Source organism: Vulpes lagopus, chromosome 12 (assembly GCF_018345385.1).
Source record: "Vulpes lagopus strain Blue_001 chromosome 12, ASM1834538v1, whole genome shotgun sequence".
Classification (NCBI taxonomy): domain Eukaryota; kingdom Metazoa; phylum Chordata; class Mammalia; order Carnivora; family Canidae; genus Vulpes; species Vulpes lagopus.
Genome location: NC_054835.1, coordinates 47,033,274 through 47,048,053, shown reverse-complemented (window position 1 = coordinate 47,048,053; position 14,780 = coordinate 47,033,274). Strand labels below are relative to the sequence as shown.

At 45.8% G+C, this 14,780-nt stretch overlaps 1 protein-coding gene across 12 annotated transcripts in view; it reads left to right on the top strand.

Moving 5' to 3' along the window:
• The first annotated feature begins 12,615 nt into the window (after positions 1 to 12,615).
• The window catches only part of BPTF (bromodomain PHD finger transcription factor), a 159,086-nt gene continuing 156,921 nt past the window's right edge, over positions 12,616 to 14,780 (top strand). For 7 of the 12 annotated variants that reach the window (XM_041724350.1, XM_041724349.1, XM_041724348.1 and 4 more), the window contains exon 1: positions 12,616 to 13,620. In XM_041724350.1, the coding sequence (XP_041580284.1) occupies positions 12,972 to 13,620 (649 nt within the window). In that variant the 5' untranslated portion in view covers positions 12,616 to 12,971. The remainder of the gene's footprint in view (positions 13,621 to 14,780) is intronic. The other 5 variants (XM_041724354.1, XM_041724351.1, XM_041724346.1 and 2 more) reach the window with 2 other exon arrangements.

The window sequence follows — 14,780 nt, the reverse complement described above, 5'->3', positions numbered from 1 at the left end:
AAGTGTTGTCTTTTACTGGTCAAATAAATGGTAGCATTTTTGTGACTGTGTTATCCAAAAATAAAAGAGAATTTTAACAATCATCAAAATAAAACCTGTTAGACCATTTCCAACAGTAATGAATTGGTTCCTGAAGATTTGATTAAAGACAAAACTAGGTCAATTTAAGCAGATTCCGAATGAGACAGAAAGAAAGCCCATGGGTTGGGGGGGAGGGGGGCAGGAAAGGAAGGTGTAGAATCATAGACACAGTAAAAGAAAAAATTCTAAAAGTATAAAAATCACAAAGAAAATCCACAAATCACCTTGCATATTTATTCTGTCTCTCTGTGTCTGTCTCTCTCTAAATGTTAGAAATGAAACTAGAAACCTTACTAATGTATAATAATAGTATCAGGGTTGCCTGGCTGTCTTAGTCCATAAAGGATGTGACTCTCAATCTCTGGGTGGTAAGTTCAAGCCCCACATTGGGAGTTGAGTTTACTTAAAATAAAATAAAATAAAATAAAATAAAATAAAATAAAATAAAATAAAATAAAATAAAATAAAATAAAATAAAAAATATATATATATCAGCTGAGAATAACTTTATTGCTGAAAGGCTGAGAAGAACTAGTCAAAGCAGGCTGGAGGCATGGGGACTGCTGGCTGGCTTGGTCCATAGAGCATGCAACCCTTGGTCACAGGGTTGTAAGTTTGAGCCCTACTCTGGATATAGAGGTCACTCAAAAAATAAATAAATAAATAGATAAATAAATAAATAAATAAATAAAATAATTCTTAAGAGATATTTATAATTATTTCCCCATTCCTTGTACTACTTATATATTTCTTTTTTTTTTTTTTTTAAAGATTTTTATTTATTTATCCATGAAAGGCAGAGAGAGAGAGAGAGAGAGAGGCAGAGACACAGGCAGAGGGAGAAGCAGGCTCCATGCAGGGAGCCTGATAGGGGACTTGATCCTGCGATTCTGGGATCACACCCTGGACCGAAGGCAGATGCTCAACCACTGAGCCACCCAGGCGCCCCTACTTATATATTTCTTACTAATTTTTATTGAGATGTAATTTCACATGCCATCACCTTTTTTAAAATTCACCTTTAGCCTTTTTTCCTCTTTCGGGGACGGCGTCCGTAGGCGTTTGACTGCCCTACAAAATACAGCCTCTAACAAAACTAGGCTGTCCCGAACCCCTGGCAATAGAATCGTTTACCTTTATACCAAGAATGTTGGGAAAGCGCCAAAGTCTGCATGTGGCGTGTGCCCTGGCCGACTTCGAGGAGTTCGTGCTGTGAGACCTAAAGTCCTTATGAGATTGTCTCAAACAAAAAAAAAAAACCGCCTACGGTGGTTCCATGTGTGCTAAGTGTGTTCGTGACAGGATCAAGCGTGCTTTCCTTATTGAGGAGCAGAAAATCGTTGTGAAAGTGTTGAAGGCAGAGTCAGAAAGCTAAATAAAAAAAAAAAAATGAGGATTTTTTTTTTTGAGTAATAAAAATCAAAGAGCTTGAAAAAAAATTCACCTTAAAAAAAAAAAAAAGATTTTATTTATTTGTTTGACCAAAAGAGAGAGAGCACAAGCAGGGGGACCAGCAGGCAGAGGGAGAGTGAGAAGCAGGCTCCCTGCTTAGTCCTGATGCAGGACTCAATCCCAGGACCCTGGGATCATGAACTGAACCAAAGGCAGGCTTAACTGACTGAGCCACCCAGGTGCCCTTAAAATTCACCTTTTTGAATAAGTGTACAATTTAGTGGGTTTTGGTGTATTCACAGGCATCACTGCTATCTCGTCCCAGAACATTTTTCAGCACCCCAAAAAGAAGGGTTGTGACCACTGGCAATCACTCTCCATTCTCCCTCTCCTATTTCTGGGCAACCACTAGCCTACTTCCTGTTTTTATGAATGTGCCTATTCTGGACATTTCATATAAATGTAATAATATAATATGTGGCTTTTTGTGATTGACTTTTTTAAAAGATTTTACTTATTTATTCATGAGAGACAGAGAGAGAGAGAGAGAGAGGCAGAAACACAGGCAGAGGGAGAAGCAGGCTCCATGCAGGGACCTGACGTGGGAATTGATTCCGGGTCTTCAGGATTAGGCTCTGGATGGAAGGCAGATGCTAAACCGCTGAGCCATCTGGGCTGCCCTTGTGATTGACTTCTTTCACTAAGCATACATTTTTTAATTGCGGAAAAATATACAAAACATAAAAGCCATATACCATTTTAGGCATTTTATTTATTTTTAAAGATTCATTTATTTATTTTAGAGAGAGCATGGAGGGGAGGGGTAGAGGGAGGGGGAGAACCACAAGCAGACTCCCCCACTGAGTATGGAGCCAGACTCAGGGCTCAATCTCATGACCCTGAGATCAAGATCCGAACCAAAATCAGGAGTTGGATGCCTAACTGACTAAGCCACCCACACACACTCCCCATTTTAGGCATTTTATTTTTATTTTTGTTCTTATTTTTATTTTCTGTGCCTTCTTTTATTTAATACTCATAACAACCCAGTGAAGTGGGTACTATAATCATTCCCGTTTCACATATGATGAAACAGGGATTAAGAAACCTGCCCAGGATCACAAAGTTGCCCCAATACACTCAGTCTTCCGCTTGCTTCCCAAATCTGTTGAGTCCACTATGTTCAGAATGTTCTTCTCCAGATCTTGACATAGATGGTTTCAATAACGTTCAGATTTGAGTTAGAATGTCATCTTTTCACAGAAGCCTTCCCTACCCACCCTGTTCAAAGTAGCACTGTAGGTACTATATGTGTAAAGTAGGTGCATAATAAATATTTACTGAGTAAGTGAAGGTGCCCCAAGGATATTCCCAGCCCCCTAGATTTGCTTCCCCCATTCCCACGGGCCAGGATAGCTTGTCTGCCTGGTTCGAGGCCTTTGCCCCAGTGATACCACCTTCTCTGAGCACATACAAGACAGCCCTCACACATTGAGCTGTTCCAGTCCCTTCAACCCTGAAATAGTCCTTCCCTTCCCTCTCAAGCTACCAACTGATGTCTCTTTTTGTACATTCAATAATGAGTCTGTCTTGTGTCTCTCCTCCGTCATGCTAGATATGCTGGAAGGGGATGAAGGAGATGCAGCTTTACTCTCAAGGGCCTTTCTCCACTTGCAGGGTGACCAGATGTGTGAACAAGCAAATACAACACAGTGGAGAAAGTGCAAAAGAGAGACACACATGATCACTTACACAACACATCATCAAAAATGAAGAGATGCAGGGTGCCTGGGTGGCTTAGTCGGTTAAGCCTCTAACTCCTGATTTCACCTCAGGTGATAATCTCAGGGTCATAGGATCGAGCCCTGCATCAGGCTCCATGATGAGCATGGAGCCTGCTTAAGACTTTCTCTCTCCCTCTCCCTCTGCCCTCCCCCCCCATCCACACTTTCTCTCCCAAAAAAATAAATAGATAAAATAAAGAGATGTATATGTAAGGCTCAAGGGAGCTCAGTAGAGCAAATGCAGGAAAGAGACAATGGGGCTCTGAACAAATCAAAATTAACCATCAACATATTTTAAAACATATGGTGTTGCTGGTTTCAAATTCTGGCTCCATGCACTAGCTATGTGACCTTGGCAAATATTATAACCCCTGAGATCTCATTTCTACCTAGGGAAAATAATACCTAGTCCAGAGCAGTGCTGTGAGGATTAAATGAGATAACATTTCCTAATGTATATACTTAATCAATGATACGTTTAAATTACCGTTGATAAAAATTCTAATTTGTTTTTTAAGTAAACTCTACCCCCAATATGGGGCTCAAACTCATAACCCCGAGATCAGGAGTTGCATGCTCCATTGACTGAGCCGGCCAGCCAGCTGCCCTAATAAACATTTTAAACACAGAAAGAAAAAAAAAAAAAAGCTTTTAGCACAAAGTTGTTTGTGAAATGCTGTTTATAATAGGAAAAATTTTGAAACAAGCAAAACCCTCTTGATGGAACATTCTGCAAGCCATTAAATTGTGAGAATGTATTGTAAAATCATAGATACAAATGCACTGGACAAAATGGTGTATATGGTGTTGTCTTGGCTATGTAAATACATCCCCAAAGTCCCTGGGCCTCTCCAGCCTGTGGGTTTAAATGAGGCTATGTTCACCTTGTACTCAAATTTCTCTGCCCCAATGCCCCCACCTGCTCCTGCAAACCTCTGCAAAGGCCCTAGGGGCCTCAGGAAGTAGCTAGAACATATTTGCTCCTTGTCCCACCACCTCAGTATTCAAAATGTAGGTACTTGATAGACATAGCTACTCTTTTCCAGGCCTTTGCCTTTGCCAACCTCACAAAGGACACCTCCCTATAGGATGACCAACCACCTGGTTTGCCTGGACCTGAGACATTTCCTAGGATGCCAGACTTTTAGTACCCAAACTGAGAAAATCCTTAGCAAATTGAGATAAATTAGCCACTCTACTTCACTGTAGAGGGGATTTCCAAAGTTGCAAAGTCTTTAGGTCCCCAAATAGGATTTATTTTCTCAGCTGGAGCTAGGCTGTATTCCCTCCCAAAATAAAGACTGATGGATTGCACAGAGAACTGGGTGAGCAGAATATTGAGGTTTGAATTCAGGGGACTTTTATCCCTGGTCCCAGGGAAGTAAGACAACTAATCAAAAGGTTACTTGATGGAATGCCTTGGTGGCCCAGTTGGTTAAGTGTTTGCCTTCAACTCAGGTAATGATCCCAGGGTCCTGGGATTAAGTCCTGCATCACATCACATCAGGCTCCCTGCTCAGAAGGAAGTCTGCTTCTCCCTCTGCTGCTCCCCCTGCTTGTGCGTGCTCTCTCACTCCCTCTCTCTCTCTCTCTTAAATAAATAAATAAATAAATAAATAAATAAATAAATAAATCTTCAAAAAAATAAATAAAACCTACAAAACAAAACAAAAGTTTGGTTGAGAAGCAAGTGATCCGACCACAGGTCTGGACAAGAGATGCTGGTCTGAGAACGTGAACTCATGGAGGCAACTGAAGTCATGGTAGTGACTAAGGGATCCAGGAGATCTCTAAGTAGGATAAAGCTTGAAAATAATGCGATTTGAGCCAATAGATGCAGGTACACAAGTCCACGAAAGAAATGAGGGGAGTGGCTAAAGAGATAGGAAGAAAAGTAGGGTTTGAGGTTCGCAGCTTTGGGGCACAGTTTCCTCAGTCACTCCTTGGTTTCCATTTGGCTGTGTCTTATACCAGAAAGAACCAGGGTTAGTACCATCAGATCATTCTACACTTCTTTTCCTTTCTTTCAGTTCCTGAAATGTAAGTGATTCTCCAAGTTCTGTGTCAGGTACTCTTTTCTCTCTATGCTCTCTTCAGTGATTTTTTTTTTTAGACTTCTTTATTTTAGAGAGAGAGAGAGAGAGCGGGAATGTACAAGCGAGCTGGGGTAGGGACAGAGGGGGAGAGAGAATCCTGAAGCCGTCTTTGAGCTGAGTGTGAAGTCTGATGTGGGGCTCAATCCCAGGACCCTCAGATCATTACCTGAGCCCAAACCAAGAGCCTACTGCTTAACCAACTGTGCCACCCAGATGCCCCCTTTCCATGACATTTTAATTTATCCACATGGCCACCATTTTCGTCTCAAAGAAGCTGGTTCTCAAATTATTCCTCTAGTATCAATTTCTCCTGAGCTTCAGTCCACATTTTAAATGATCTCCTGGACATTTTCACTTCATTTCCCCACCCACAAGCCAAATTCAGCCTGCCTAAGATGAAACATGGCAGGATCATAATCACAGACATTAGCATTAGAAAAAACCACAGAGGTGACCTAATCCAACCTGCCAAACCAAGGAGCTATGGCACACACTAGTGCACAGTGAATGAGATCTGGACAAGTGGAGATAGACAACCTCCCAGCCCTCAGAGTGGCAGGAACCTCTGGATCTTTTACCTCTGTCCACTATGGCCTCATCTTCTGATGGCCCTAAGGGAGTGGGGTCTGATAGTGAATAAAAGACCACCATTGGCAGTCAGATGCAGAGCACATCACTGCCTGCATAGAGATGGTGGAGGTGTTTGTATCTCAGGTGCCCAAGGATCCAGAGGAGCAATCAAGTGGAGAGGGAAGTATGAGTGAGTGTGTGTGTGTGTGTGTTGGGGGGCGTGGTGAGGATGTAGGGGGGTGGAGGTTCTGGTGCAGGCAGTTCAGAAACTGTCCCTTTGCATACTTTTGATATAAAAGTATAATTTTGTCTGTGACTGGTGTGGCACAAATAATGTCCAAGCTGTGAGGTGACCATTCTAAAAATGCCTGTGTGTTCTGCAAATTAGAGCCTCATTGTTATTTTGAAATACTAGCTATGAAAAAGTTTGATTCGGGGATCCCTGGGTGGCACAGTGGTTTAGCGCTTGCCTTTGGCCCAGGGTGCCATCCTGGAGACCTGGGATCGAATCCCACGTCGGGCTCCCGGTGCATGGAGCCTGCTTCTCCCTCTGCCTGTGTCTCTGCGCCTCTCTCTCTCTCTCTCTGTGTGACGATCATAAATAAATAAATTAATTAATTAAAAAAAAAGTTTGATTGGATCTAAAATCCACAAGAAATTTTATAAGCACATTTGTCAATGAAAGAAAAGGAAGAGCTTTAAATATAACTTAAAAATAATTTCTACTGTTGTAAATGTTCCAGTGGTTATAAAAGTCCTTTCAATTTTTTTTATCACCTGCTGCTGCAAACAGTTTCTTGTCAGTTAAAGAGATCACTGTTAAAGAGTCTGGATCAGGAATTGCATGAGCTATTTAAAACACAAAGCTGAGAATATAAAGTTAGGTACTAAGATTCAAGTTGAAGTTTCTCATTTAATAAAATAGGGCTTTGGGGGAAGTGTTGCAAATTCACTACTTAATATCTTCTCTAATGCCATATGTTTTATTTTAATTTTTATTATAATTATCTTTGTGAAGAGAATATATTTTTACCACATTCAGTTTACCCCTCAGACTCCCCTCTTTGTTTCTTAAACATGCTAATTTTTTTTTTTTCAATCTTAGAGTCAGGAGGGTTTTTTTTTTTTTTTTTTTTAGAGAGAGAGAGAGAGACAGAGACGGAGAGACAGAGAGCAAGCATGCATGCACAGGTGAGTGGTGGGAGGAGGGGCAGAGGGAGAGAGAGAATCCTAAGCAAGTTCCACAGTTAGCAAGGATCCCAATGTGGCTGGATCTCATGACCTTGACATCATGACCTGAGTCAAAATGAAGAGTTGGACATTTAAGCGACTGGGCCACCCAGTGCCTCTACCCTTTAGTTTCCAGTAGATGCTATAATTTGAAAGTGTTGGAAAGTACAGATCTAACCCAGCCCCTTCATTTATTTGTAGGGAAACTGGGGTTCCTTCAGGGTTGAGTGAGCTAAAGTCACTGATCACGTCCTTCCTAAACCAGCTCCTATGCCAACTTTCTGAGTCTTGACTGCAGGCCTGTGATCCATCACTTTCTGAGTCACTCAAGTCCAAGTCAACTCCTGTTGACTTCTCTTTCTGTGTGTCATATCTCAATTTATCTCCTCTCCCAGGTTGAACTCCTCCACATTGTGGAGTGAAACCCAGGTCCTCCCATCCTGGCCTTTCCCTGCGGTGAGACTGCACTCAGGCACATATACCTCAGCCTTGGAGCTGGAAGCTAGCAGTGCTATGGAGCAGTGCCCAGTGCCTAGTGTTGGTGTGTTACCAGGACAAGCTGGGCCGTGTGCCAGGCAGCAACAGCCGTGCTGTCTTCACTGGTTTAGTAGCCTGATTTTGTAGCACTTCCTGGCTGCAGAATCAGAGGCTGGTTCTTGGGCACTCCCAAAGACTCTATGAGCTTAAAGCAGACAGTGTTGGTTTCTGTTGCTTACAACCAAGAACCCAACTTGATAAATCTGAACCAGGCTAGTTGTAGGCCATAGACTTTCAGGAAAATGGGGTGGGGGTGGTCAGTGACCATATAGGCTTCAGAGGTGGATGGTAGAGAAAATGCATCTAATATTAAGGTTTGAGATTTAAACACCCCACAGCAACTAGTGGCAAAATAATTCAACAAAATACGTGTCACCTGGAATCAAAGGCAAGTCTTCAGACAAGTGAATGGCTGTAGCCATAGAACATGGAATGGATGTGAGAAATTTGACTGTGGGGTGTGGTGCTTTCTTCCAACAGTGCTGGATACTTGGCAGCTCTCTTAGATTTACAAGACTACATATATGCAAATATATACCACACTTGTATATATGCTGCTTTAACGCGTTTTCTAAATGACCCGAAAGCTTGCTAACATTGAGTAACAGCACAGAGCAAGAGAAGGTTCTTTAGCAGGTCCAGGCTATAGTGTAAGGATTTCTGCTAAGTGGTCCTCATGACCCAGCGGATCCCCTGGTGCTCTGTGTACAGCCACATGCTGGGATGCTCTACAGAATTTGTGGCAAGCCCCCCAAAGAGCATCACTATGTTGTGCTTGTGGTTTTGGAGCAAAGCTTTGCTCTCTTTGGCTAACAACTATTCTCCTTTTCAGAAACTGTTCTTCAATTTCTCCTCAGTCCTGGCAAGATTGACAGCCTGGCCTTGGAGTACCAGGTAACCTCTGTGGCTTATCATAACTGAATATCTGTCCCACCTGGCCATAAGGTGCCTAGTAATGTGCTGTTCCTCAAGAGGACGTGGAATATATAAAAGCAGGCTTGAGCATTTCTTGGAGAAGGCACAGTCATGCAGCTCCCAGTATGTTTACCCGAATTTTACTACCATCCTTCCCTCAATTCATGACCATGGCCTTATGGAAATCTTCGTGACCCAGGTGGCTAAGGAGGACATTTTACCTTTACAAATGGTATTGGCTGGGAGTGGCTGTTATAGTTGCACTTAAATGCAATGGCCTTAAAACAGGGTGACTGGGTGGCCTAGTAGATTAACCTAGTAGGTTAAGTCATGATCTCAGGGTCCTGGGATGGAGCCCCGCATTGGACTCCCTGCTCTGTAGGCAGCCTGCTCCTACAGCCTGCTCTTCTCCTTCTCCTTCTGCTTCTTCCTTCAGCTTGTGGTTTTTCTCTCTCAAATTGAAAGAAAGAGAAAGAAAGAAAGAAAGAAAGAAAGAAAGAAAGAAAGAAAGAAAGAAAGAAAGAAAAGAAAGAAGAAAGAAAGAAAGGAAGGAAGGAAAGAAGGAAGGAGGGAAGAAAATGGTCTTGAAAGGACAATGGCAAGAGGAAATTTCCCAGTGGGTAGAATTTTGAGTTGTATTCTTATGGTTCTCTTTGCCTTGAGAAAGACTCCATACCAATTCATGGGCCAAGTTGTCAGGGACTTTATTTGGTGACAAGGTTTGGGAGAGAGGACATAGATGAACCTCTTGGAGCAGATTGAGAAAGTAAGAGTATTTGCATCCTCTATGACTACTTATCAAAATGCCCCCACTGCTAAAGAAGCTTTAAATTACTGAACGAGAAGACTTACTATGTGGATGTAGGTCTGTTTATTGGGATCATAAGCTCAGGATGGGCTTCTCCTTGGAGAGGTTGACGAGGCTATTGCTATTGCTGAGTGCCGATTTTTCAAACAATTATAATGGATTCTTTCTATCATGGCGGGTGCAGTGAGTCCATCTCTTTGGGTATAGGTTAATATTGAGTTAAAAAAAATTTTTTTTTTTAATATTGAGTTTGGATATCAGAATCCAAAATAAATTTGTAATTTATTTACAAAAAGATTTGCTTTTCTCACCAGTGATGCTTTTACCATCACCATCCTCCTACATGGATTTAATGAAGACCTTATTTGCCATCACAGTATTTTTTTTTTTAAGATTTTATTTATTCATTTGAAAGAGAGAGAAGATGAGCAGGGGAAGGGGCAGAGGCAGAGGGAGATGCAGACTCCCCACTGAGCAGGGAGCTTAACCCCCTGGACTCCTGGATCATGACCTGAGCTGAAGGTAGATGCCCAACCATCTGAGACACCCAAGTGCTCCAGCCACCACAGTATCTTTTTTTTTTTTTTTAAGGTTTTATTTATTTATTCATGAGACACACACACAGAGAGGCAGACACACAGGCAGAGGGAGAAGCAGGCTCTATGCAGGGAGCCCGATGTGGGACTCAATCTAAGGACTCCAGGATCATGCCCTGGGCCAAAGGCAGGTGCCACACCGCTGAGCCACCAGGGCGTCCCTCTATCTTTTCAACAAATAAAATCTTAAGAAAAAAAACATGAATTTTGTGGGTATGCAAACATTAGGTCCATGACAGCATCTGAATAAGGAACTAACTTTACAGTGAAAGGAGTAGAGGAACTGGCTGTCCAGATTTGCTAGCCCTACTGTGGACCCCAATAGCTGAGAGCAGGAATGCTTATATAACACAGCTACTGAGCCAGCTGGAAGACAACAGTTTGAGAGCTTGTATTTTATTTATACTCGGACCCAGCAATTCTGGAGGCGTCTGTATCTTTCTCATGAGTTTCTTTCCTGTTTAAATGAGCCAGTTAGTTTCTGTTGCTTGCAACTAAAAAACCCCAAGTAATACAAAATTATCACTCTTGGGTGCCTGGCTGGCTCAGTTGGTAAGAGTTTACATACATACAAACAAAAATCTCCCTTTGTGCCATCCATTGTAATTTCTTTTCTTTTAGTTTTTTTTGTAAAATGTCTTCCTCCACTACTAGCTTGCAAACTCCAAAGGCTGTCACTAGTATCTTTGTATTCCCTATGGTATATAGAACTCTGTGCTTTTATTTTTTAAAACTTTTTATTTATTTATTAAAGATTTTATTTATTTATTCATAAGAGACAGAGAGAGAGAGAGAGAGAGAGAGAGAGGCAGAGACACAGACAGAGGGAGAAGCAGGCTCCATGCTGGGAACTCGACAGGGGACTTGATCCGGGGTCTCCAGCATCAGGCCCTGGGCTGAAGGCAGCGCTAAACCGCTGAGCCACCAGGGCTGCCCGAAAATTTTTTAAAAAAAGATTTTCTTTTGGAGATCCCTGAGTGGCTCAGCAGTTTAGCGCCTGCCGTCGTTTGGCCTAGGGCGTTATCCTGGAGTCCCAGGATCAAGTCCCACATCCGGCTCCCTGCATGGAGCCTGCTTCTCCCTCTGCCTGTGTCTCTGCTTCTCTCTCTCTCTGTGTCTCTCATGGATAAATAAATAAAATCCAAAAAAAAAATAAATAAATAAAAAATAATTTTGTTTTTAAGCACTCTCTATACCCAACATGGGGCTTGAACTCACAACTCAGAGACCAGGAGTCACAGGCTGTACCAACTGAGCCAGCTAGGCCCCTGGGATGCTGGGCTATAGACAGTGCAGGACACAGGCTGCAAACTTGTAGACTCTGAGCTGTATCAGAACTGCATTTACTTTGGCCAGTATGAAGTTTTGTTTGTTTTGTTTTTATTTTTGTTTTGTTTTGTTTTTAAACCGACACGGTCGCTATATAAAAACCAAGAGATTTCATATGAAATGCACATTCCCACCTTCTCTTGAAGGATTTGAAGACATGGTGATTTTACACCCGTATTCCCGGTGGCTGCCCTTCCTAAGCAAAACACAGGCCCTTCACCTTGACCACTTTATTTACTTTCCTTACTTACATGGTCCTCAAAGGCTTGTAAATTTGCCACTCTTGATGCAATCGAATTACACTGCGTTTACCTGGCAATTAGCGCTTGTATTTTCATTTTTTTCCGTCTCACTTGTGTTCTATCCTTCGAACTAGATTGTAACGAGCCACTTGGTGGACAGAATCCTGCTGACTGTCTTTTTTTCTAAATCGCTTTATTGGTCGTCATATATTCGACGCGTATTACTAGTAAGTCCATGAGACCTGTGAGCTGAATACCGGATTTGGTCCGGCCGCGCCTGACCTTTCATCATCACGATTCGTTCCCTGGGCTGAACCGAGACCTGGTGACTTCGCCAGGTAAAGACATGAAAATTATTTACCAATGGGGCGACCGAGAGGCAAACAACATTTCTAAGTAGATCTTTTTTTTTTTTTTAAGGTGGTAGAAAGTTATCCTTTCTACTGCTTATGGGACATCGGGAAAGTTCTTGCGGAACGGGGTGGAGTGGGACCCCGGGAAAGGTGGGGAAGCCTGGGATGCAGGTGCGGGGGCGTCCTGCAGGGTGTCTGAGGCTTTCCGGGTGCAGATCTTATCAGAGTGACTTTCCCTCGGGGTCTGGCAGCTCAGGGCGTGGTTCCTGGCACAGCTTCCGAGCAGTTGTCATTGGGATCGGCTTTGGGACTCTGGAGCACGGAGCCCTCGGGGCTTCACGTGGCCGGGGGTCGCCTCCGCGGCCCGAGTTGACTTCCCTCCGCGACATCCTCGGGCTCCCGCAGCATCAGTTTTGCCCCCAGCGGGCGGGAGGGGGCCGGGCAGGGGGCCGGTCCTGCCCTCCTCCCGGAGCCGGGCAAGAGGAGCCGCGCGGCAGGGAGGGAGGGAGGGAGGGTCGGCCTCGTCCGGGCTCCAGCGGGGCGGGGGGGGCTCTGCGGAGGCAGCTGTTTCCCATCCCCCCGCCCCCCACCTGTGTCCCAGGGGCCCTGCCCGAGCCGAGCGCCCCTCTCCCCCGCGCCGCCTCCGTGCGCCGTGCAGCCGAGCCGCGCCGCGGCGCCCGGCGCTCCCCGCCCCCGACCCGGCGCTCCCGCGCTCCCCCTAGCGGCCGCCGCGCGGCCTCGCTCCGTCCCAGGCTCGTCGGCGGCGCAGCTCACGTGACCGCGCTCCGGGCCTGCGGCCGCTGTCGGTTCCCCCAGTCACCGAGCGAGAGGGAAGAAACAAGATGGCGGCTGAAGGCGATCCGGAGTGGGGCCCCAGCAATTCGGATTGAGCCTTCTCCCTCCACCCGCTTCCGCCGGCCGGGCCCCTCCCGCCCGGCCCCGCGGGCCTCCCCACCCGGCCCCGGCGCCCCCCACCGCCACCCCGCCGCCCGCCCCTCCCCCCTCCGCTTTCCCTTCTCCCCCCGCCTCGGCTCCGACATGAGGGGCCGGCGGGGCAGGCCGCCCAAGCAGCCCGCGGCTCCCGCTGCGGAGCGCTGCACCCCGGCCCCGCCGCCGCCGCCGCCGCCGCCGCCGCCTCCTCCGCCCACGTCCGGACCCATCGGGGGGCTCCGCTCGCGGCACCGCGGCAGCAGCCGGGGCAGGTGGGCCGCCGCCCAGGCTGAGGTGGCGCCCAAGACGCGGCTGAGCTCGCCCAGGGGGGGCAGCAGCAGCCGGAGGAAGCCGCCGCCGCCGCCGCCGCCGCCGCCGGCCCCCCCCAGCACCAGCGCCCCGGGCCGGGGGGGGCGAGGAGGCGGGGGCGGCAGGACGGGGGGCGGGGGCGGCGGCGGCCACCTGGCCCGGACCACCCCGGCCCGGAGGGCCGTCAACAAAGTGGTGTACGATGACCACGAGAGCGAGGAGGAGGAGGAGGAGGAGGAGGACATGGTCTCCGAGGAGGAGGAGGAGGAGGAGGAGGAGGACGGCGACGCCGAGGAGACCCAAGATTCCGAGGACGACGAGGAGGATGAGATGGAGGAGGACGACGATGATTCCGATTATCCGGAGGAGATGGAAGACGACGACGACGACGCCAGTTACTGCACGGAAAGCAGCTTCAGGAGCCATAGCACCTACAGCAGCACTCCAGGTACCCACCCAGCCCAGTTGCTGCAGACTCCTTCCCCACCTCCTGTGCCCTCCCCCCTGGCTCGCTCCCTCTCTGGTCTCCCCCCTCCACCCCCCCTCCCCCCACCCCCGCCCCCCAAACCGAGGGGAAACGCGACGGCACATCAAGTGGCAAAAAACTAGATTTACAAGAGGAAAGAGGCGCATTGTTCAAAATGGAGATTGCATTGTTGCAGTTTGCAGGCCACACACTCGCTCTCTCTTTCTCTCTCCCCCCCCCCCACCCCCCACAACCCCCTCTTTTTCCTCTTCAGAATTTGTGCCAGTGCAGTGTCTCCACCGGGCAGGATTGAAACTTTGGCACACGCATATCCATTGCATTCGTTTTTCTCCCCTTGTTTTGGTTTGGTTTTTGGAATGAAAGAAGCCTCTTGTTTTGCAGACCTCTTTGCATTTCTAATGCGGTTTCTTTTAGATTTTTTTTTTTTTATTATATATCTGTTCCTTAAGAGGGAATTGAGGATTTTAGACAGATTGTGGCATACAGACACACGCAAAAACATCCTGCTCTTCACACCCCTCGCAGTGTGGTTTTTAAAATTGTGTTAAGGAAATGGATCAGTTGGGTTAGTAGGGGAGCCTTATCTGGTCCCTGCGTGTTTGTTTTTATTCCTGAGGGCTAATGGGCTCGTGCAACAGTTGCTGGTAAATGGCTGATTTAAAAAAAAAAAAAAAAAAAAGAAAGCAAAGTAGGAAACCAAAACAAAACAAATTTGGCAATTCATTGGATTCCAAATCATTTGGGTATAATACAAAAAAAAAAAAAAGTAAGAAACCGCAGCCACATGCGTCTTAACTAATTCGGCCCTTTGGCTTCGCCTGAGAAATACAGTTTCGTGTCACCTGTTGCAGAAGATGTATAGTTGATCGTGCAGACAGAATTGCTGAAAGTGAACTTTTGGACCAATTTCTTAGTCACACGGCAGAAATACACAGGTATTTATTACAGAATGACTTTTTTTTTTTCTTCATTCTGTTTCTAAGCATAAAAGTCTTCTCTGGATCTGTAATGAATTTCTCCAGGGTGACTTCTCTCCTGTTTTCTCACAGAAAGTTTCTCTAGGCTGGTGCCGAGATGCAATATTTTTCTTTTCTTTTTTTTTTAATATACAATTGCTGCTT